The 21,717-nt window shown below is 41.2% G+C and overlaps 1 protein-coding gene across 1 annotated transcript in view; it reads right to left on the bottom strand.

The window, feature by feature from the left end:
* The window catches only part of mink1 (misshapen-like kinase 1), a 31,082-nt gene extending 9,365 nt beyond the window's left edge, over window positions 1-21,717 (bottom strand). The window contains exons 1-19 of the mRNA XM_083889152.1: window positions 20,449-21,717; window positions 14,818-14,883; window positions 13,629-13,811; window positions 13,433-13,543; window positions 13,260-13,350; window positions 12,572-12,702; window positions 12,423-12,477; window positions 9,457-9,535; window positions 7,840-8,015; window positions 7,655-7,724; window positions 7,354-7,564; window positions 4,981-5,088; window positions 4,367-4,453; window positions 2,629-2,805; window positions 1,389-1,559; window positions 796-1,062; window positions 438-517; window positions 213-316; window positions 33-124 (exon numbers count right to left, since the gene is read on the bottom strand). Coding sequence (XP_083745278.1) covers window positions 33-124; window positions 213-316; window positions 438-517; window positions 796-1,062; window positions 1,389-1,559; window positions 2,629-2,805; window positions 4,367-4,453; window positions 4,981-5,088; window positions 7,354-7,564; window positions 7,655-7,724; window positions 7,840-8,015; window positions 9,457-9,535; window positions 12,423-12,477; window positions 12,572-12,702; window positions 13,260-13,350; window positions 13,433-13,543; window positions 13,629-13,811; window positions 14,818-14,883; window positions 20,449-20,505 — 2,316 coding nt within the window. The 5' untranslated portion in view covers window positions 20,506-21,717. The remainder of the gene's footprint in view (window positions 1-32; window positions 125-212; window positions 317-437; window positions 518-795; window positions 1,063-1,388; window positions 1,560-2,628; window positions 2,806-4,366; window positions 4,454-4,980; window positions 5,089-7,353; window positions 7,565-7,654; window positions 7,725-7,839; window positions 8,016-9,456; window positions 9,536-12,422; window positions 12,478-12,571; window positions 12,703-13,259; window positions 13,351-13,432; window positions 13,544-13,628; window positions 13,812-14,817; window positions 14,884-20,448) is intronic.

Here is a 21,717-nt window from a genome sequence, read left to right as displayed (position 1 = left end):
AGATCGCCAACATAATGTCTAAGAACACTTACAGCAGGACGCCCAGGGCGTGAAGAAGTGCGGGACTCTCCTGGCTTATGACGACTATCGTGAGAGAGAATTGGCGACTCCATTTTGGAGGAACCTGAAATTCACATTGTTGTATGATATCGTTATATTTACGAATTCAGGCAGACTGCAGAGAGATCATCTCTGGAAAGGAAGGGACTCACTGAGGATGCGATGCCTCTCTAGAGAGCCCGTCTGGGGCAGATTGGAAATGATGCTCATACTGTCTCCTCGTTCCCAGCGATCGTTGCGGCTGAGATCTGGATTGCTGCCATGAAGATGCATTGAGGATATACATCACTAACAGTATGTCTGGTCATCAGTAAAGCTTTCCAACATTAAAGTAGACACTAATCAAACTGATCAAGGCATTTGGCTGTTCACAGTACCTGGCTCTTACTGGATGCCTTATGCCAGATGTGAGGTTGGTGTTGAGAGCTGTGGCGATAGATGCTGTCCTCTGAGGAATCTGAAGGCAGAAACAAATAGTCTTCCATGTTTACAGCCAGTTTAAGAACAGCTTGAAAAAAATATATGCATTAGCTCCCCAAAAAATGCCTAACACTCTGAAATCTGTATGTTTATTCAAGGTAACATTTTCATCCTGGATGCCTTTAATCAATGTCATCTGCTTTACCTGTCTCTGCTACAACTTGTTTCTTGTTTTGTGTATTTATCACTCATAGAAATGGTTAGTTTTAGGTTTTTAGACCTGCTGGTGAGTCAAAATCCGCCTTTATATTTTACCTTTGGTGGGAGCTCGACATCGGGCAAGCGGATCCAGGGCCCACGATCCTCTCTGATTTGATGCACCTGTGGTGCCGGGGTTTCAGAAGTGGGGTCTGAGTTTTGACGCACCAGCTCTCTAGAGTGGATGGGACGGGGGGCGGGAGTGAGGGAGGGATCCTGGGTGGGGAAGGCGGACATGGTCTTAGTGGGCTGGTCACACAGAGACTGGGAGCGAGGAACGGGAGCAGCGTAAGGCTTCAGAGGAACCAAGTGAGCCATCTGGAACTGCAGTGGGGAGGAGCAGGAGCAGCAGCAGCAGCACACCGGGAGACCCAAGCAGCCGAGCAGAGGAAAGAGCGCACAAGGTGACAGTCAAAGAAGCGGGTCAAGGTGGGAAAAAGTGCAACATTGTGTTTATTCCAAGATTTTTTTCAAGAATTTTGTAGGAAGCAAAAGATGGACGGAGAGGGAATAGAAGAAAGACAAGGTAAATAAGGAAGCTTCGACCATGAAGGGTAAAGGAGCAAAGAATTAACAAGCAGAAAGGTAGAGACTATTGTTTCCTCCATTGTTTTCCCCAAGATGTAATAATCATCAACTTAAACTCCCACCTTGCTCTGCCCTCCTTGAGGTTCAACGGGCCTCTGCATTGGTGGCGTCTGAGCAGACTGGACCACTCCTGACTGACTGATCGAGTCTGAGCGTGACTGGATGGCAGTGTCGGAGACAGTCGTGCAGATTTTCGGAGAGCCCTGTCTGTTGAGCTTACTTCTCTCCTCCACCTGAAATATGGACAACAATAACGTGGTTCCATTAAAATGTATTTCACACTTCTATCTATAAAGCAAGTTGTGTCTGTCCGTCTGTGACAGGCATATCTCGCTGACCAGTCAGATCGCCCTAAGACTTTGGATATAGGTTGAGCATGGCCCGATGGTGTGCATCCTTGATTTTCGAATTTTCTGGAGGAATTAAAATTTTCGCTGATTTATCACGCTACACCAGGCAGGCAGCGGCTCATCAGCAGCAGCTGCGCTGTCTGGAGCGGGGAGGTGGGACTGAAGAGGCTGTCCTCACGGTGGGCAAGACATTTACACACGGTTCACCGCAGAACATGGTGTTATATTGAAACAACCAGGTGTCCATTCATCAGTACGCGAGCACATATTTGTTTTGCATTAGCATACTACTACTTTGCGGCTAACTTGGCGAACCTGTTTCCATAGGTAAGCTAGCGAGGCTATGATTAGCATTAGCGTAGGGCATAATACACAACACATAACATAATGCAAACACTGTGCAACCTCATTAGGCACAACACAATTGTTTTCATTTTCGATTAGCATTAGCGTAGCTAGCTGTTGTGACTGTCAGCCACTGAAAAATCTTCTTCAGCTCCCACTGTAGGAATACAAACTTCCTACGGGCACTGCACTAGTATTTTAAAAATGTGGTGAAAGAAGATTGGCATTGATGTGTATTTCCATCTGGTGCTGTTGAGTAAATATTAGGAGTTCACCAAGATAAACAGTAGATGGTGCAAATTCAAAGTCCAAGTCACCACAGACGAAGGATAAGAATATGAAACTTGAGCAGATAAATAGAGCACCAGTGGCTGTTGATATGTGGTTGTGTTCCCTTGCTGATTCCCATCTATTAATGTCGCGCAATGTTGTAGTTTTCTAATCAGTCCACACACTCTCATCAGCCATTTTTCCAGTGCAGTGAAGTGATGTGCATAAAATGTGGCTGAAGGAAACCCACCAGGTGAGATGTTTTAACCCTTTAGGCCACTGTATACACTACTTTGACAACAGTGTGTGATGCTGCAAATGTAGGTAGCATCGCTACCTCACGGGCCCATGTAGGTTTGTTGTTCGACTCCAGGTTTTTGTTGTAATGGTAGAGCTGGGGCTTCTTTTCCTGCTGCTGTTGTTGCAGAGAAACCAGGTAGGCATGCTCCTGCTGCAGCTGCCTCTGTAGCCTCTCCGACTGACGCTGCTCCTCCAGCTGCTTGCGCTTATACTCCTGGGCAAAGATACACACTGCAGTCAAGATGTTGTTTACAATAGACCGCTCAGACAGGTCATAACTACGAACAACAATTCTCTATTCACCACCACTGAATATCTTGACAGAGACAGAAAATGCCTGACACATACTTTACTGTCTCTTGGTCTGGACTGAGTGTGCACAACCATAAATCAACAACCTACTTCTAAAGATTGACTGTGTGTGTGTGTGTAGTGTACAAAGCATTTTTTATACTTTATTTAAGAGACAGTGTAAAAATGACTCAGTTGAGTTATTAGTATTGGCACTGGTCTCCAAGTCTCTTAAAGGCCACTTTGTTCAATAAAGAGTAAAGAACAATGAAACATGTTCCAATGATGACTCACTGAAATATAGGCTCAAATTCATATCGTTTACAACACCACAACATACATTTCCATTCTCAAGCAGCACATATCTGAATCTCTAATCATCTACTTATTTAAGTTACTTAAATTTCAAATCTCTATGGGCTAAAGTGCTAGATTACAAGTCAGTGAGAAACTCCAGGCTGGCACCTGGTGAGGATTCCTCACCCAGGTGCTTCCCTGTGTGAAAGGGGAATTTTACAGTAGCCCAAGGACAGTGGTAGCATTACAGTGCATCTCTCAGTGAACATGCTGCAATGACAATATACGCATTTCCTTCTTCTTCTTCTTCTTGCAGGTATAATGACTCCTTTAATGCTAGCTCTAGTTGATACTACACATCATTCTGCTTTGTGTTTATACAGCCATATTAGCTTTGAGCCTACTTCTCAATTAGGATGATGGATTCATTATGGAATTGCGTTATAACTCTTGATGGCATGGTTCACATCATCAATTGTGAAATCCACATTTTTGAGTACCAACATTCTCGTTTCACTAATCGAGACTCCATATTTAGTAACTCCCGTCTCCAATTAACTTTTGGTAAACATTATCAGCTGAGGATTTCACATACTTTTTTCCAACCTACACTGTGAATGTTTGAATTAAAAAAAACACCATATATCTGAGAATACAGTCTTGGGACCTGTGTACTGTTTGTGATGTGATCCTGCAGTTTCACCATATTGCATCACATCCCCCATTCTTGCACTGATCCCTCTAATTTGCTAGTGAAATCTAGTAGGAATAAGTTAACGAGAGCAAATAGCTCATTCCTAATGACTCCTAACAACTCCTACAGTCTACTTGCACAGCTAAAGCGAAGATGTACAGATTGCAGGTTAGGATTCTTCCTTCAGTGTAAGCAAGATAACAGTTACTCCGATACACTGAATGTTGCCAAAGTCTGCCCCAAAAATCTAGGTCAGTGCATGCCTTTTCAACACATGCAGAGGAAATCTACATTCAGGTGCTGCACATCTACAACCTGCTAGAAATGTGACACAAACCATAAATAGTCTCTTCTTGTCCACACATACAGCACATTTCAGTGGTTATTAATAAATAATTCTCCTTGTTTAATGGTGGATTATAACTGAGGAGGACATGAAAACACTCAGCAGTTAAAACAATCACTGATAAGGAAGACAATAAGGATTAGTTACCATGAGCAGAGCCTGCTCCTGAAGCAACTGCTGCTGAAGGATTTCTAACTGCCGCTGCTCTTCCTCTAACTTGTGTCTGATAAACTCCTGAGAATGGGAATGACAAGCATTAATGTGGATAAAGATAATAAAACGATAATAAAAGTATCATATATAGGGTATCGGGGGAAGAAGATTGAGAAAGGAAACAAAAAACAACAGAAAACAAGTGTCAGACATTCACCATTCTCATGTAAAAGTTAGCGATACTACAATCAAGACACTGAAATCAACCTCTACATTTAATAAAAAAATATTAAGCAGCATATTATGTTGTAACCATGTCGTGTAGTACAAACATTAAATCAGTATTTGGCACTAAACAGTGATGGTGCTGTGATGCCAGACTCTTGTGTTACCGAGTAGAGACAGGATACGGAGCACAAGAGACGCAGAGAGCTCACCCACAGAAAAACTCATCTCTGAATAAATACACTAATTTAGACCCTTGCTGCTATGGCAACCTACTCATGGAATTTCACCAGCAGGGTAACTTGCACAGTGTAGCTGATGGACACTCCCACACTTCACCCTGATTGGCTGATAACAGCCTCACGTCTCCGGTGGTTGGTTACCTGCTCCCTCTCAGCCAACCTTCTATCTTCCTCCCGTCTCATATCGTCGAGTCTCCGGTGGGGACCTTTTTCTTGCTGCCTCACCATCTCTCGCTCTTTTCTCTGTTGCTGGGAGAGAAGGGTGACAAGCGAAAGAGAAATGAGCACAGTGGCTACGTTTTCACAGGGGAACGCCTAATGGAAGGGCTGCTTATAAGCAAACACTCCATGTTTTTTGTGCAAAGAGATGGAACAAACAAATGAGGGGAGAGCGAGTTCAGGACACAGAATAGAGGCTCTGAGTCATTCTCTCTCAAACACACACACACCTATTACATCCTGATCAATGCTCTCAGTGTGCTGCTTTGAATCACACTCAAATTGACTGCAGTCGTTTGTGTGACAGGGAGCTGTCTTTACCTGTTTTTAAGGGACATTGAAATACAAGATTTGTAGTTAGTGGTTAAATGAGAACCTCCCACTTGACAGTGACACAACTCCAAGCTCTCATAAGCTCAGTTGTTGTTGGCACCTTACTGTGGGAACAGAAGAGCTAAGATAAGACAAGAGGGAGAAGTGAAGGTGGATAAAGAAAGTAAACCCGCACTGCACTGGACTGATTAGCTATATCGCTGTAATAATGTGCCTCATTCAAATCTCACATAAGCCTTCAAACATTTTAATGACAGTGACACTTTATCACTCTGGGGGCGGCTGAGGCTCAGGAGATAAGAGTGAGATGCCAACTAATCTGATAGATCAGTGGCTCCATCCTGCACATGTCAAAATCTCCTTCAGCAAAGACACCGAAACTCAAGCTTTGTTGGTACAATATTGATACATGGTCAGATACACTTAACTTCAGCCGATACAATAAATGAGAAATATCATTAAAACATTTGAATCATAAAGTGGGTATTATGCATTAAAGCAATGCACAAACCAACATGTAGAGTGGTTCATTGATTTGGCAGAATTTGTCTGTGAAATCTGTTACGCACTTTTCTAGACAAGGACTGAAAATGCAGCAAAGTAGCAACAATGTATTATGTTATGGTGTATAATATTATTTATCTTCAGCACTGTTATTTTGGTTCAAAGCACAAAAAAGACCCATCCATCACAAACTCAGTGCTGCTCAGCTAAGCTCATGATGCTATTCATGGTTTACGGTTTCAGGACCACGTTCACTTTTATTTGGATCCAAGATACTGGTGCTAGATGGGGATTTAGTGGCAATGAAAGAAAACTGTGAATTACTTTTTAATATTCCTTTAACCTCTTCTTCACGGTTGCATCAGACGCAGCGACAAAATCGTCATAATACCATGTCTAAGTTTAACAAACACAGACATGCTGCATACCCACAGAAAGGTCAGAAACTCAGCTAAAAGCTCATATAAACCATTCTTATGTTCATGAAACACAGTTAAAACACCGATGGATCAAACAGCAGGAGCGGAAAAAAAACATCACAACACACTCATTGAAAAGCAGCACCGGAGCGTCAGCGTGATTGTGTAAACAAAAAAACGTGTTGACTGGACAGCGGAGAATCTAGAGATTCCAGTGGAACCATTTTTATCACTCTACGACCAAGATTCATGGATCCAGCCCCAAAATAAGAGCAAAACAACAACTGACTTTCAAGAAATACAAGCAGAAATGTTGTCTTACCTTTGCTGTTTATCAAAACACGTTATATCCACCAGAACAAAACCGCTTCTAATGAAGAACTTCACTTTCCAGCATGCTTTGGGAACAAATCCCGGTCTGATTGATCATTACAGAGCGTCATTAGATCGTTCTGATTAGAGAAAGGCGAATGTCCGCGTCATATGCATTTATGTCCTTTTGACTCAAAATTTGAGATTTTGAAATCTCAAATGGCACCATCTGTGCCATTTGAGATTTCTTAGGTACCACTTCTTAGGTGCCACTTTTGGCCAAACTGTGCCAAAAGTGAGAACGCCCAGACATCTCTTTAATAAAACCTCTGTAATTTCACTCGGCTTCATTTCAGCGGCATCAGACTTTGCACAGCTCATGTCCACATGTTGTTACATGACCTCCATGTGTTTAAGCTCCTACTGCATTTTTTAAAGGTGATATTTGCTTTAAAATGCAATATTTTTTTAGGCGAGAGAAAAAAATCCTTCAGTTATGCTGTGTTCCATGTACATTTACTCTGACACAGTGGCATCTACAGTGAAACTTACACCTCTGGTGGAATCTCACAAGTGTTATCTTCATTTTGATACCAAGATAATCCACATAGAGCTTGTAACTGCAGAGGTTTACTCTATTTAGTTTGGGCATGTCCTTTTCGAGCAGGGACTACAAAAAGAGGGACAGGGAAGAAGTGGTTAAGTAGTACTGATTCTTAACGTTCACCTCTTCGAGTCTGCGGCGCTGCTCCTTCTGCTCCTCGATGCGTTTCTGTCGGTCATGCAACAGTTGCCTCTTGTGCTCCTCGGGGTCGCGGCGCTGAGCGGCCAGTTGGGCCTGCTGCCTCTTATGAGCCTCCGAGCGCTCTTTGTTTTCCTGCTGCAGACGCTGGAAGTCCCGCCTGAGGGTCGACTCACCAGGCACGTTGAGGATCGAACTAATCGACCAAAAGGAAGATTATTTTAGCGATCGTTAGTTGCACAGTGACTGAACACAGGTCAAAGATTAAAGGATAAACTGCTGATACCTTGACTCTCGGTCATCTCCACGATTTTCATCCTCTTCATCACTACCACTGTACTCGTACTCTGTCTCTTCTGTAAGGCGTAGAACAACAGGAATATCACATAAAAAAGTTAAGTGGAATACTGTAAAAGAAAAGCCTGGGCCTGGGTTACTCCCATTCAGGCCTTTTCTGTGTCTTCTACGTACCTTTCTCACCCCTTTTCTTGCGCGTGCGATCAATGTGGTCTTTGAGCTGAATTCGGACCTGTCGCTCAGTGGGCTGGTCTCTGATGAAAGAGTGCTTGAGCAGCTGTTCTGTGGATGGTCGGCTGGGATACGTCTTCACAAGGCAGCCCTCTATAAAGTCAATGAATTTCTTGGACCTGGGAGGGAGGGGGAGGTTAGAGGATGATACGCTGGTGAGGGACAGAGGGAGGGTGGGGGATGCATGGAACAGCTGAGCTGTTGCATTACCCAGAATCCCAGACAAGATTTGGAAAGATTTGGCCTCTATCACATGTTCAAGATTTGACTGACAGGAGAACAAGTTGCTGTGATAAATCGGTCAACAAAAATACAATAGTATGTGAAACTACTTCTCTATTCATCTATGTAATTGTACATTATAGTATCAACTAGTGCTGGGCACTAGTTTAACGCACGTTAAAGCATGACGCGTTTCCATGACGACTGACCGGAAAAAGACGCACATGACATCATGTTTATGTGCCGCGAAACCGGAGTCCAGGCACCATTTACCAGTTAGCTCCATTAGCTCGTTTAGCGCCGTTAGCACGCCTACAGTGGAACTGGAGCAGTCTGTTTATTTAACGAAAAGAGCAGCGCTACAAATAATTAGCGTACCTGTGTACTGCGTATGTGTGCCTCTGTTTTTAAAGTTTAGCGTTACTTTAGGGACTCCTTTTAACAATCGGGAGTCACGTAAACATGACGTCACGCGCATCTTTTTTGGGTCAGTCGTCATGGAAACGCGTCAACGTTAACACGCCCAGCACTAGTAACAATGTGGTAATAGCAAGGTAATAATTGAAACAACAATAGGGACAGTGTTGTAATAAGGAGATTACAGTAAAACCATGTACATTCAAAGTAATATCCAGGTGTCATCTTGATTATTACATATATTGCATCCATGTTACAAATGTATAACTATAATATTCCCCTTTGCTAACTGTTACACAATTCTTTAGACTATCAAAATTATGCCATTAAACCTTCTTACATGCATTCAAAAGAGCTGCTCAGTTAATTCTATTATTGTGTCTCTTTCATGTCATTTTGCATTTGTATAATTGTTAATTTTGAGCAGTAAAACACTTACCGACAGTATCTTTATTACTAAAATGATACGACTTGTATAAAGTAGGTCAATTAATGAGAGGTAGGAAAAGTAAAATGGGCAAAAAACAGGGTAGGAGAAAGAACACAACAAATTAGTTTAAAGTCCTTCAACTTCTAGCTCTAAAGCTTTTTATTAGTTTGGTATGATTTGATATGAAATACGTCTACGGTAGATTCCCTGACCTGATTTTCACTTGTTGGATTAACTTGATTAGAACTGCCATTTCAGCTGAGCATTCTGCTAATATGATATGTTTCTATGCAACTTAAAAGGAAAAAACACAGGAACACTGGAAAGTTTTGTACTGCACAGCATCAGACATTCTTCCAGAAAGTTTGCCTTCAATTTACCCTTGACGGCTTATTGAAGTTTAGAGGGCTTTACGTGATTGAAAAGATCTGAAGGAACCTTTTCACTGATCTGGTTTATGATTCTAAGCAGCTGGATAGTTGATAACTTACCATTTTTTGGATTTGAGTTTTGGAGGAGGATTCCTCGGGATCAGGAAGAGGGCTCTCATTGGGTGCATGTCACATAAGGCTAGAGAAATGAAAGAAATTATGAGAGGTGTTAGCTACTGTTAAACCTTTCTACAAAGACGGAAAACATTTGCATCAGAATACATTTTTATGTCACATTTTCCCAAACATGCTAGTTTGTAGATACTAGCTAATCCTTGAACATGATGAGAGCTGTTATCCTGTTGTCCCTGGCGCCTCAGGCTTTTTTGCATTGAATGCAAGAGCACGGACTATGAGTCATTGTGTTCCCAGCGTAGGTAGGTAGCTAAACCTGACTGGGTAGCTTCAGAGTTTCACAGTAAACAGGTTCTTGAAATGATGTATCTTGATTTAACATCATTGAGACAAGTAAAGGCAAGTGCCACATCAAAATAAATGGGGCTCGGTTGTAGCGAATGTGTAAAACAACTGAAACAGCAAGTGTGCAAAATGCACCAACATGTGAGACTGGAAATATTTGATGCTCCCTCATAACATAAGCAATGTGGCACTCCCCTTTAGCTTAATACTGTCATTTTGAAAATGCTGGCACAAAATATAGAGATATGATCTATTTGTGGAGATTTTGTGACTAATGGTAAATTAAATTTCTTAGTCTCAGAGCTACAGCTGCCCAACACCCTTTTCCTAACATAAGATACCAAGTCCTTTTGTGTATTCAAATTAGGATGTCTAGACCCACATTGCACCTAACTACAACATCCTGCAGGATACCTCTGGGGACCCCTTCCCAGATGTTCCCCAGGTATAAATGTTTCGGGCTCACTATGCTCTGGGTCTTTCTCCAGCTAGGATCACTTGTGTGTAGATTGACCTTGTCTTTGCAAAGAAAATAAAAACTTGTCAGGTGGCAGAAGTCTCTATTTCACCAGCAGCTGAGAATTTCCACAACATGACATAGTGAAAAACAGTAGTGTACAGTGTGATGCTAAAAAGTGTCACGGTGACAAAACTCAATTTAACAGTGACATACAGTATATCACATATGAATCATTTAGCAACTGCAAATAACGACTTTCCTCAGGGATTCATGACGTACAAATAATCATCATCTAGCGCCTAATTCTATTTTTTTTGCCTTCAAGTAGTTCAGATCACTGTGGCATTAAGCCATTTAGCAAAATATAAAGTAATCATTAAATGATTACTTTATATTTATGTTTTAAACAGAGATATTAACATGTTATTCCCCCTTTTTCTTTAAATTACTGAATGATGTAGCTTAAAAGATTTTCAACTGACATTTTAACCAGCTGATCTAAAACAAAGAATATTGCAATTTCATGAATGGAAAAGCGTTCCATAATTAGGTGAATGGAGTAAAAGACAGACTGCATAATCAATAATTAACCATCACAACTTGACGGTTGGCCTGTATGCCGTATGTTGTTCACAGCATCAGCAACGTGGTCTGCTCTGCAGCCTTCGTCGCTCATGTGTCAAAAAGGAAATATCTTTTATTTGAACGATGGTTCAACTGGAAGTAATCTATATGTGCGACTGATAAGAACCAATGTGTCATCTTTTTTAAGTGTCTCTGCCCCTCTAGACTAAGGGTGAATTCCAATTCCTTGCTTAACCCTCAATCTTAACCCTCAATCTCAAAAATGCGCGCTCCCTCTAGTGCAAGTGTTGTCCCGATTCTCAGAAAAATTAAGTTGAGGGGCGAGTTTAAGGGCTGTATCGCCCTCAATATTGAGATTTTCCAGGACCACCCTTGGGAGCAAGGGCTACCCAGAATGCATTGTGTGTTTTCACATAAGAAAGATGGCGTCGAAAGCAGCGAAGCGAGTGCGATACAAATTAAGTATTTTCTTTGTTAATAGAGATATAAAAATGATGAAAACCATTGTATTATCTTAGTTTAGGCCCATATTATGGATCACTGACGTCATTGTTGCGTAACATTTATTTTTATTTTACGATCTTTTGTCAATAGCCGGCCGGTGCACACACGCAATCGTTTGCTATCGTTTACCCTTCAATAAGCCGTGGTGTGTGGTAACTGTCAGCTGAATATGTCTGTGGTTGTGGTATTTGTATGAGTATCATCTTATAACTAACTGACAACCTACTAACTTGACTGAAATAAAATAATAAATAAATAATCGTGACGTAAATGTGTTCTTCTTCTTCTTTTTTGGAGTTGACAGACTGGACGCAGCTTTCGCGTTATTCTGCCCCCCGCAGTCTGAAGACGTATCTGCATTTAAGGGGTGTCCCATTTCTAAGTGACAAAATAACCCTCAACACTTGGTTTTGAGGGCCAGTTAAGATAAGGGTTGAGCTTGAGGGTTAAGGTAGGAATGGGAATTGGCCCCAAAGTCTGTATCCGACTCAAAAATGAGCTGCTGGTCACTGTAAAGTTCAAGATGGGTGAAGAAACACTTAACAATGCAGCACTCATAAAAATGTGTAACTACTGCTTTAATGGTCAATGCAGTGTTGTAATGTAGGTAGGGCTATGGTAGCTGCATCATAACAACCATCAACTTCTCAAATACCACATACTAACAATACGTTTCCCATATTGAACCAATGTTTTACATTGAATTTCTTTGTGCACAGCTAAGATTTACTTAAGCCTCATTTCATTTTCTTCTTTGTTGGGTTTGACGTTAAATCTTTAGGCAGAAACATCCACCCGCTTAGCAGCGCGGAGAGATCTGTGTAGACAGCCTCCACAAGCCAAGTGCCAGCTCACGACTACGCTACCTTGATTACAGTGACTCAGCAGTCCATCTGAAGACCCAGACAACAAGACAACAAGGCTACATGTGCAAGGCAGACTCATTCATGAGGTCTTTTGAAATGATGAGAAATGATTTGTTGCCAAATACACAGAAATGTATGAGTCCAGCAAGAAGTGGTTAAAAACATGGCAGCGATTAAGTGTATACACTTACGAGGTGCTCCCTCTGCCATCTCAATAGCAGTGATCCCCAAGGACCAGATATCGCTCTGTGGAATACACAAGAAACTGGGTCAGTCTCCATGTTCCATATGGTCTCACACAATTATGTTCACATACACACACAAAGAGTGCTGCTGTTACCCTGTAGTCATAGGTGGAGTCAGGGTTCTCATCACAGGCAATGACTTCAGGTGCCATCCAGTACGGTGTTCCAATGAAGGTGTTCCTACGACCAACAGTCCTGTCCAACTGAGCGCTCACCCCAAAATCAACTGAGAGAGGACAAAGGAATTGGAGAAAAGGAAGAATATTCAGTAGGGCCGACACTTTCAAATTCAAAAAGCGACAATCACAACACCAAAAGATCCTGAAAGTGGCATGTGAAACCATTTCTGGTTCTGCACCAAAGTAAACAATTCTGCAGAATCAGCTTTTTGCTTTGCAGTTGTCAGTGTAGGAGGCATCAAAAAAGCAGCTGGGGGGGTTATTTATCTCAATAGCTATGAAGGAATAGAATGATCATTGATTAATTTCATCAAGTGACGGCCTTGTTCTTCAGAACAAGATTAAAGTAATGACTTCACTGAAGATATTGGATGTGCATACCAAACTTTGCAGAACTGGTTTGCAGTGCAATGTGCTTCAAACTGTTCTCAGACCAGAGTGTGACAATCTAATTCTAAAGATATACAATTTAAAGTCTTTAATGATTCGTGTGACTGCTTTTTTTCAACTGTATTTTCTGTGTTTTAAAGCTGTTCTTCGTCCTCAGGTCTCTCTCCAAAACCGAGCTTGACTGATACAACCTCTAAAAATGTATTCAACATACCAAGTTTGACCTCTGCATTCTCTGTTAGAAGGACATTCTGGCCCTTGATGTCTCGGTGGATAACTTTGTGAGCGTGGAGGTGAGAAAGGCCCTGGACAAAGGTAACAAAGTCAAAACAGGTCAGGACCTTTTGCTCCAGATTCATTTTGACTGGTGCAGTTAGAATTTCTCACCCGCAGGATTTCTCTGCAGATGTAAGCGATCCAGTCCTCCTTCAGAGAGCTGCCTTTCGTGTTTTTTACCAGGTCGGTCACCGATCCTGCTCCGCAAAACTCCATCACCAGCTTCATAGAGACAAAAACAAACTTAGCACAATCAATCTGACGTACCACTCTAAAATCATGAGGGCAGGTGGGAGGGTTGACAGACCCAGAGTTGGTCATCATGTCCTGGTGGACTCTTCTTGACAAAGGCACCGTAGTATGTGGCTATGTTGCGGTGGTGGCTGTATTTTTTCAGCATGTTGATTTCTGCTTTGATCTCCTCTTCCTCCTCTTCTGTGACATCCATCACCTTGATGGCGGCCAGCTGACCCGTCTTCACGTGACGGCCCTAATTCGAGAAAAAGGTCGGTATTCAGATCAGGCGTCTGTTAAGTCTCAGTCAACCTGTTATTGGTGTTTTAATAAATATTTTTTATTTGCTTCATTGCTTCCTGACCATTTCAAAAAAGAAATTAGAATTGACAAAGAACAGAGACTGGAGAAGATTTTGTAGACAAAGGCCCCGTCCCAATACCTCCCCTAACCCTACATTTTCGTGTAGGGGGGAGCAAGTGGAATTGCGATTATACTCCTATAATCAGCCCTCAAAATGTAGTGTGGCCGCCATTTTTCAACAAAGATGGCGGCCACATCTGCCGAGGAACAATTTAGTTGTAATATATTTTCGCAAATAAGCATGTTACGATGTTGAAGGTGCTGGAATATGTTGGTTTGATATACATCCATAGGACCGTTTAGCTTTGAACACTAATTTCAGAAAATAACTGACGATTTATGAAAGCAGCTAGCTAACTAGCTAGCTAGGGGCTATTTGCAGAGTGTTTTGAGAGAATATTCCCGTCATGAAGAGCTATTGACGGGTAAACACTCTTGAAGGACTCGACAAATAGCCGCTAGCTAGCTCTGCTACATAGTAGCAGTTTTGTCAGAGTCTTGGATGTCCAGGTGTCAGATTTCAATCACATTCGTGAAACAGCGTTTACGGGGACGGAGAAAAACTGGCATTGACGGAAAAAAACAAACAGCTTGATCCGCCGGCATTTTTCCCGAATGAAAATAGTAGCACGCTCCACCGGTAGAATTGTTAACATGTGACGTAGGTTAGTGCGTTCGTTACGTTCACTATGCTAATTTGCAGATAGTGGTGTCCCAATTCCATAGGGAAGCCACTTCCCTCAACGAGGGGAATTTACGGTTGAGGGCACTCCAAACCAAGTGGAAATTTTAAGGGGGAGGTATTAGAACAGGGCCTAAGTCGAGACAGTTCAATTAACATTCAAAACAAACGAGAACTATATATGTTGCTCAAATGTGATACAGTAATCATGTCTCACCTTGTACACTTGTCCATATGTCCCATTTCCGACAACCTCAACCAGCTCAAAGATTCCAGCTGGATCCTGTGGAAGACATGAACAGTCATATAATAAGATATTAATATATCAGATATTAACTGCTGCAGTCAGGCACAATGGCTAATTTGAAACAATTCTATGAATAAAACACTTTTTAGGCTCTCCTGAGGACAAAATGAAACCAGGCCATAATTATTTTTAATTTTAATTTCATAACATAGATTGTTAATTTAGTAGATTAAGTATTTATGAATCAGGGAAATGTGCAAATCAAGCGTTGTAATACTATGAAGGTGAAGATAACCGCAAACTTCGCAGACACAAATTGGCCACATGCTTCTGTGGAACTGAAAACGTAACAAGAAAAAAAAAAAAAAAGCAACCCAGACGGTTACCACTGCGTAGACAATTTACATCCAATTTTACAATAACACATTTCCATACAAATCATTTGAACTCTTCCCAGTCATCCACCCACAATAGCCCATAATCTCAGCATCCACCAACAAGACTTACGATGATAGTAAATAAGACATACAGTATGAACATACTTGTGGCCTTTTCTCAGATTACAAGTTTAAATGTTTCACCGATAATGAGTGGGTTGCTTTGACTTAATCATGTAACCCCATCCCCCAAGAGACAAAGGAAAATGACAAGCAGTTCCACATTCATGCTATTTCAATATGGCTTTAAGGAGATGTGTGGGTGGTGGGGCTGCTGCTTTGGGTAAAGAATGTATAGCATGACCTATACTGCTTTCATCTGTTTCCAATGATGGGTTTCTTCCTCCAACGTGGAGGAGAAACATTCCTTTGAGACAGGAAACATTTATGAGAAAAATAACACCCAAACTTGAAGGATCCGGCAGTAAAAACAAGGAATATGACCACACATGCAAATACACACAGCTCGTATGAGGACATAAATACACTAGTAGCCAGATTCTGAAGCATGTTCTGTACAAAGTAGACAAAAGAGGTGGAACTATGACGTAACACGAGAGGGATGAGAATGATGGTATGGTATGGAGGATAATAACGCCATGATAGAGTGGGCGGAAAAGGCAGAGGCGGCAGCTTCAACCACGTCCAGCACAGAGTGGGATGAGAGGAATGGAGTGATAGAAGGGGAAGGGTACAGTTGTGTTGAAGGAGCAGCAACACCAGCACACTCGGTGAAACAAACAGTAATGACAGCAACAAAAAAATAGACAAAGGAGGAAACAAAACTGTAGAGAGGATGAATCTACAGTCGTCCTGCTTAAACCACAAACAGACAAGTTGTTTTTTGCGGATCATGTGTTGCCATGTTAACCTTAGCAAACAGTGTAAGAACTCTAAAAGACTGACCACATATTTCCTGCAGGGGTGTCCACATGAATAACAAAGGAAGTCTTTTTTAAGACAGTCTGTCGTATCTATGGTTATACAGCTGCAACAACAGTCACAACCCAAACAAATGATGTTACGATTCTGCTGTAATGACTAAGTCAGACAGAATCATTACAGATCAGTAGTGTCTTCATCTTTTTTGAAAGAAGAACTTTGTAGTTGCCCTCAAGTGTTTTTAAATGGATTTCCGTGTGCTTGCAGTATATTACATACTGCAGAGCAATGCAGGAAAAACAACGTGATTTTGAAAGGAACACATTTTCTAAATTCAATAACCTAATCACAGCAGCATCTAAATGTCTCGGCATCTTCACAAAATCAGCACATCACAGCTTGGGATGAACAATGTTTACATTTAATAATAATAATCAAAACTGCCATCGTTGGGTTCCACTTACATTATGTGGTTGATGTCACTTGTTAACACTTTTTTTAATGAGCTGCGTTACATCCACTCTACAACGCACCATCAAACCCCAGAGAACATAACTAAATCATTCCCTGAAATCATATTCACAATTAGCGCTGTGTGACGTAACGACATACATGACGTGACAAGAGGGTTGTGCCACAAATTACTATTACTTTATGACAACATTATCTGTCACATGAATGCAACACAAAACAAACGACGGCAACAACTTTTGCGTGACATCAACAGGAAGCTAACCAGCCGAGGCTACTTGTGTTCGATGGTTGTGGTTTGGAGTAACACAAGTTTGACATGGACCAGAAAACCATTCACTCAAACACTGCTAACGTGTCTTTTAATCAGCTGTGTAAGAATGGAAATATATACAAGTCTGCAACTTAATATTTGGAGGGGAATCTATCTATAAAGCAAGTTGTGTCTGTGTGTCTGTGACGGGCATATCTCGCTGACCATTAGTCAGATCGCCCTAAAATTTTGGATAGCATGGCCCGATGGTGTGCCCGATGGTCCTTGAATTTTTTATTTTGCTGATTTATCACGCTACACCAGGCAGTGCGTCAGGATTGTCAGAGTGTCAACAACAGGTAGGCAGCTGCTCATTTGACACAGTTCAACACAGAATAGTCAGTGTCCATTCACCAATACATACTTATTTAGCATTAGCATGTTCTAACATAAAACAAACCCTGTGCAGCCTCATTAGGCACATAGCATTAGCGTAGCTAGCTGTTTTGTGACTCTCAGCTACGCCAGTGTTAGCCTTTACGTTCCTTATCATGCATTACCATAACCGAAAAAATCTTCAGCATACATACTTCCTACGGGCACCGGAAATATACTATAACTGGTGTTATGATAAAGCCATGAAGAGTAGATCAGTGCAGTATTTTTCCCTCACAAAAACAAAGAAAGCACCACTGCAACAAAATTAAGTCACAAGACTAAACTTCCCCTGAGCTTAATTTCCAGAGGATCAGTTTTCCTTGGTAGTCACTTCAGCATCCAATAATCTCATCTCAGTGTTTGTGTTACACTGAAAATAATCATACCAGGAGATTCAGTCGGTTTTCGTGGTTAATGACTGTCACGTTTTAATGTCTTGGTTGTATAAATGTTACTTATAACCAACAAAGTCTCACAGGTGTCTTTGTTTCGTTTCATAGTGTTGGCATTGGAATAAGGTGTTTCTGCGCATGTGACACATTTCCTGTGCACAGTGGACTGTTGTTATATAATGGTGAAATCCCTCTGTACAGCTTTCTTGAAAGAAATACACCGCAAGATAAATTGTCCTCTATTATCTACTGAGTATGTTGTTGTGTTGCACTGTAGAGCATTTTTGTGCAGGCACAAAGACAGACAACCACCTGATATTGTTAAACACTCATAGTGGATGATGCTTATAGGAAATGACATATTTGTATAGATACATTAGTCTAATGAATTGTGCTATACAAGGCAACAAACTGAACAAAGAAGTCCCAAAAATACAAATATTGACAGAGATTCTACTCCATCTATCAAATTATTTGAATTTAAAAAGTCATAATTTGCCTCATACGGCTTGAAAAAGTTTGATGAGAAACTTCAACAATTGCTTGGATTTTGAAAACTGATTCCTCGCTGATACCTTATTTAGGTCATGGAGTGAAGTAACACAGTTACAAACAAACTTGGATTTGGATAAAGTACCCATGATCCCCTGTTAAGCCTGATAAACCAGTGAAAGCTACACCAAAGTGCTGGGAAAATTCCAGGTATTTTTTAGAGGGCATGGGATCTTCATGATTCAGCTTCTGCTATGCAATATGTTTTAGAATATCATCAATGTTCTGATACAATATTACATTGAATCACTCTGTTCTATTAGTGTTAGTGTAAGTGCTGCATTTTATCTTTATGAAAAGTGCTATATAAATAAAGATTGATCCGTCTATACTATGGTGAGGCAGTGACTCTGGTGTCAGGAGTTCATATTCTCAGTTGCTATATTCGAGTTTTAATAGTGTCAGATAAGCTAAATATATGGTCATTTAATATATAAACCAACAAAGATTAAAAAGGGCACTTAATGAGAGTAAAAACTATGGCTGTTTAAAGACGTGGCTGTAACCTAACTTTTCTGAAGAGTAAGTGTTGAAAAGTAAACATTTTCAAATGTATTTGAATGCATGTCTCAAGGAAATTAAATGCTGCTTAAATGCTTCACTTGTTTTTCTTCCTTCCTTAACTGTAAACAAAAAACATTATTTAATCGATCGAATGATGGATGAAAGAGGGGTTTCAGTAAAAGTTACCCAATAGAACCCACTGTAACATTGTCACTGAGATTCATGATGTTGTTGATGTTTATTTTCATTTTCCAATTATCATATTGGACGAGGAAGGCTGACGTTCAAATCATCATCAAATTGATATTTTGTCCCACCCAACGCAACCAAAAATCACCTAAAGACAGACCAATAACTGGCTATTATGGAAATTATGTTTATTAGCGCCCTGTGATGAACTAGCGATCTGTCCAGGTTGTACCCTGCCTATCACCCAGTCAGCTGAGATTGGCACCCCCTGCGACCCTCATGTGGAGGATAAATCTGAAGAAAATGGATGGATGTTTATTGGCTATTTTTAGCAGGTTCACCTCAGTTAAAAAAAATCCCAGGTTTACCCACTAATTTCATAGTAATAGAGGCTGGTTCTGGGGGCAGGGGGCGTGCACAGGCAGTCAACTGCTTGGGGCCCCGAGCCGATAGGGGGCCCCCCGACACTCGGAGCACAAGGGCTGTTTTTTTTTTTACATTTATATAAATGTTTTTATTGTTCTATATATTTATATTGTCTTTACAGCGTAATGTATATTTCTTTACTTAATGTATATAGTTTTTTTTTTTTAAGTTATTTACAGTATTTTATTCTTTACATATATATTTATACATACTTTATTCATTTTCAGAATTACAAGGTTTTTCCATGTTATTTCATTCATTTGGAATAAAAAAACCTTTTGAGTTCATACATTTTTCATTGGTGTCAGATTATTAATAACATAATAATGATGAACACTGGTCAGAAGGGGCCCCTGGGAATTTTTGCTTCGGGACCCAACAGCCTCGAGAATCGCCTCTGGTGCTGACGAAGCATCACTACCTTATACAACCAAATGTAAACATGAATATAACTCTTTCAGTTTCAATTGGTTTCTTGCACAGTCGTGCTCGAACCCTGACTAGCCCTTTAAAGGAGCCATGTAAGAATGTGGCCAAAAACGGTTACTATATTCAAATTCAAAATACAGAGGTCTTTTAGGTTTCGTTTTCTGACATAACTGGCAACCCGTGGTTGCTCGGCAGCTGAGACTATACTGACTGCAATGATTGGTAGATGGCAGTAGGTGGCACCACATACCAAAACATGATTTCAAAACATAAACATGATTTGCAGTCTGCAAAATATTTTTTTAAATGCAAATATTTTGGCTGTACTGTTGTTGTTGTGGTTGAGTTCAGTTTGTTATATGAACATTATTCCCGAGTCTCTGTGACATATTAGGAGTATTTTATTGCCAGTTGCTTTAGATTTATTACATAATGCACCTTTAAATATATTTAATTGGAATATGTGATATGCTACAACAGAATGGAGATACCAGGCCAAATGATGTCCATTATAGACGCATGGGTGTTAAATGTGATCGTGCTTATGTCAAAATAAATAAATAAATGTGTATGATGGAATTGCACATGAATAAAGAGCATAACACTTGTCCTGCAGTGACATACTCACCCTCAGAGCTGCGAGGTCTATGTCGTCCAGGCTTCGTGTGGGGGCGTTTTCAGACATAGCTGGCGAAACTTATGACGTTGGCTAACAAGTTGGCCAGATATTAAATAACAAGTAGCTGGGGGCAACAAGAAGAGCTTGCCGGGGCTTATCTCTTTCACAGAAAAGCCAGTTATGCTGAAAGTGTCGCGGAACAACACGGTGGTGCTAGATTAGCAAACACATCGCAGATGATGGAGCTGGCACAGACGCACCCAGCGAGCAAGATCACGTCAACTCTGGCCGAGAGCTGCAATGTTCCCCGCAAACACAAACCCACAGCGGCACAGTCTCAGCGAAACGAAGCACATTCAACTTAACGAACGGAAGGTTTGCCAGAGAGCGTTAACGTCGCCGTTAGCATCGGTAAAATTCCTACAATTGGCAGGCGTTCAATGCAATGCACCTCCACTAATGTTGTTGTTGGACACCTTGCTGCGTTCATTTCGACGAGACGTCTCTGCTGCTCTCCAGCATCCCAGATAGCGTTGTATTTCAGAACGGGGAAAAAAAATGCGTACAACGTAAATAAAGAATAAACTCTACCACACAGGTTTGGCGTGGCTCTGGAATATTAAGCCGACAAAGTACAGCACAACATGAATGGCTCGGTAATGCAGTGGTTGTTTTTTTTAAAGGAGAACGCAACGTTTGATGTGACGATGGCGTCCGGGTCCGTCCGCACCAGAACCGACTGTCAGACTGTCATTATTATTATGAGCCACAAAAAAAGATGTCCTCCTTCTGTATCACTCATGGAAAGGTGCGAAAAACCAAACACGCGTTTAAACAACAATGTCGTTGCGGATGCAGTTGTCAAAGTTGTTAAGAACTACTTGACTTGAATGTTATTTTTTTATTATTATTTCCAGCGCGCGACAAACCCAAACAAATACCGCACGAGTCAGGTGCGTACGTTCGACTTACGGCGTCGACTGGCTGGAGCTAACGCTGCTAAGCTAGCAGACTAAACAATCTTTCCCCAGAATAAACTTTCCTTCTTCATCCATTTTCTGTGTTGTCAGTCAGTCGCGCCGAGCACCGCCAACCTTCCGGGGGGAAACACGGGAGGCACACGGGCACTAACCGGGGTTTCGCCTTGTCAGCTTGGGCCTCGACTCTTTCGAGTTTTTTTTTAGCGTTCGTTTCCCACCGTCCGGATTGTATAAAAATAATAATTCTAGTCCAACACTGCGGGGATGAGGTGCAGGTTAAAACTGCAGCTAACAGCCA

Source organism: Microchirus variegatus, assembly GCF_963457635.1.
Source record: "Microchirus variegatus genome assembly, chromosome: 5".
Taxonomy (NCBI): domain Eukaryota; kingdom Metazoa; phylum Chordata; class Actinopteri; order Pleuronectiformes; family Soleidae; genus Microchirus; species Microchirus variegatus.
This window is presented reverse-complemented; position numbering and strand designations above follow the sequence as displayed.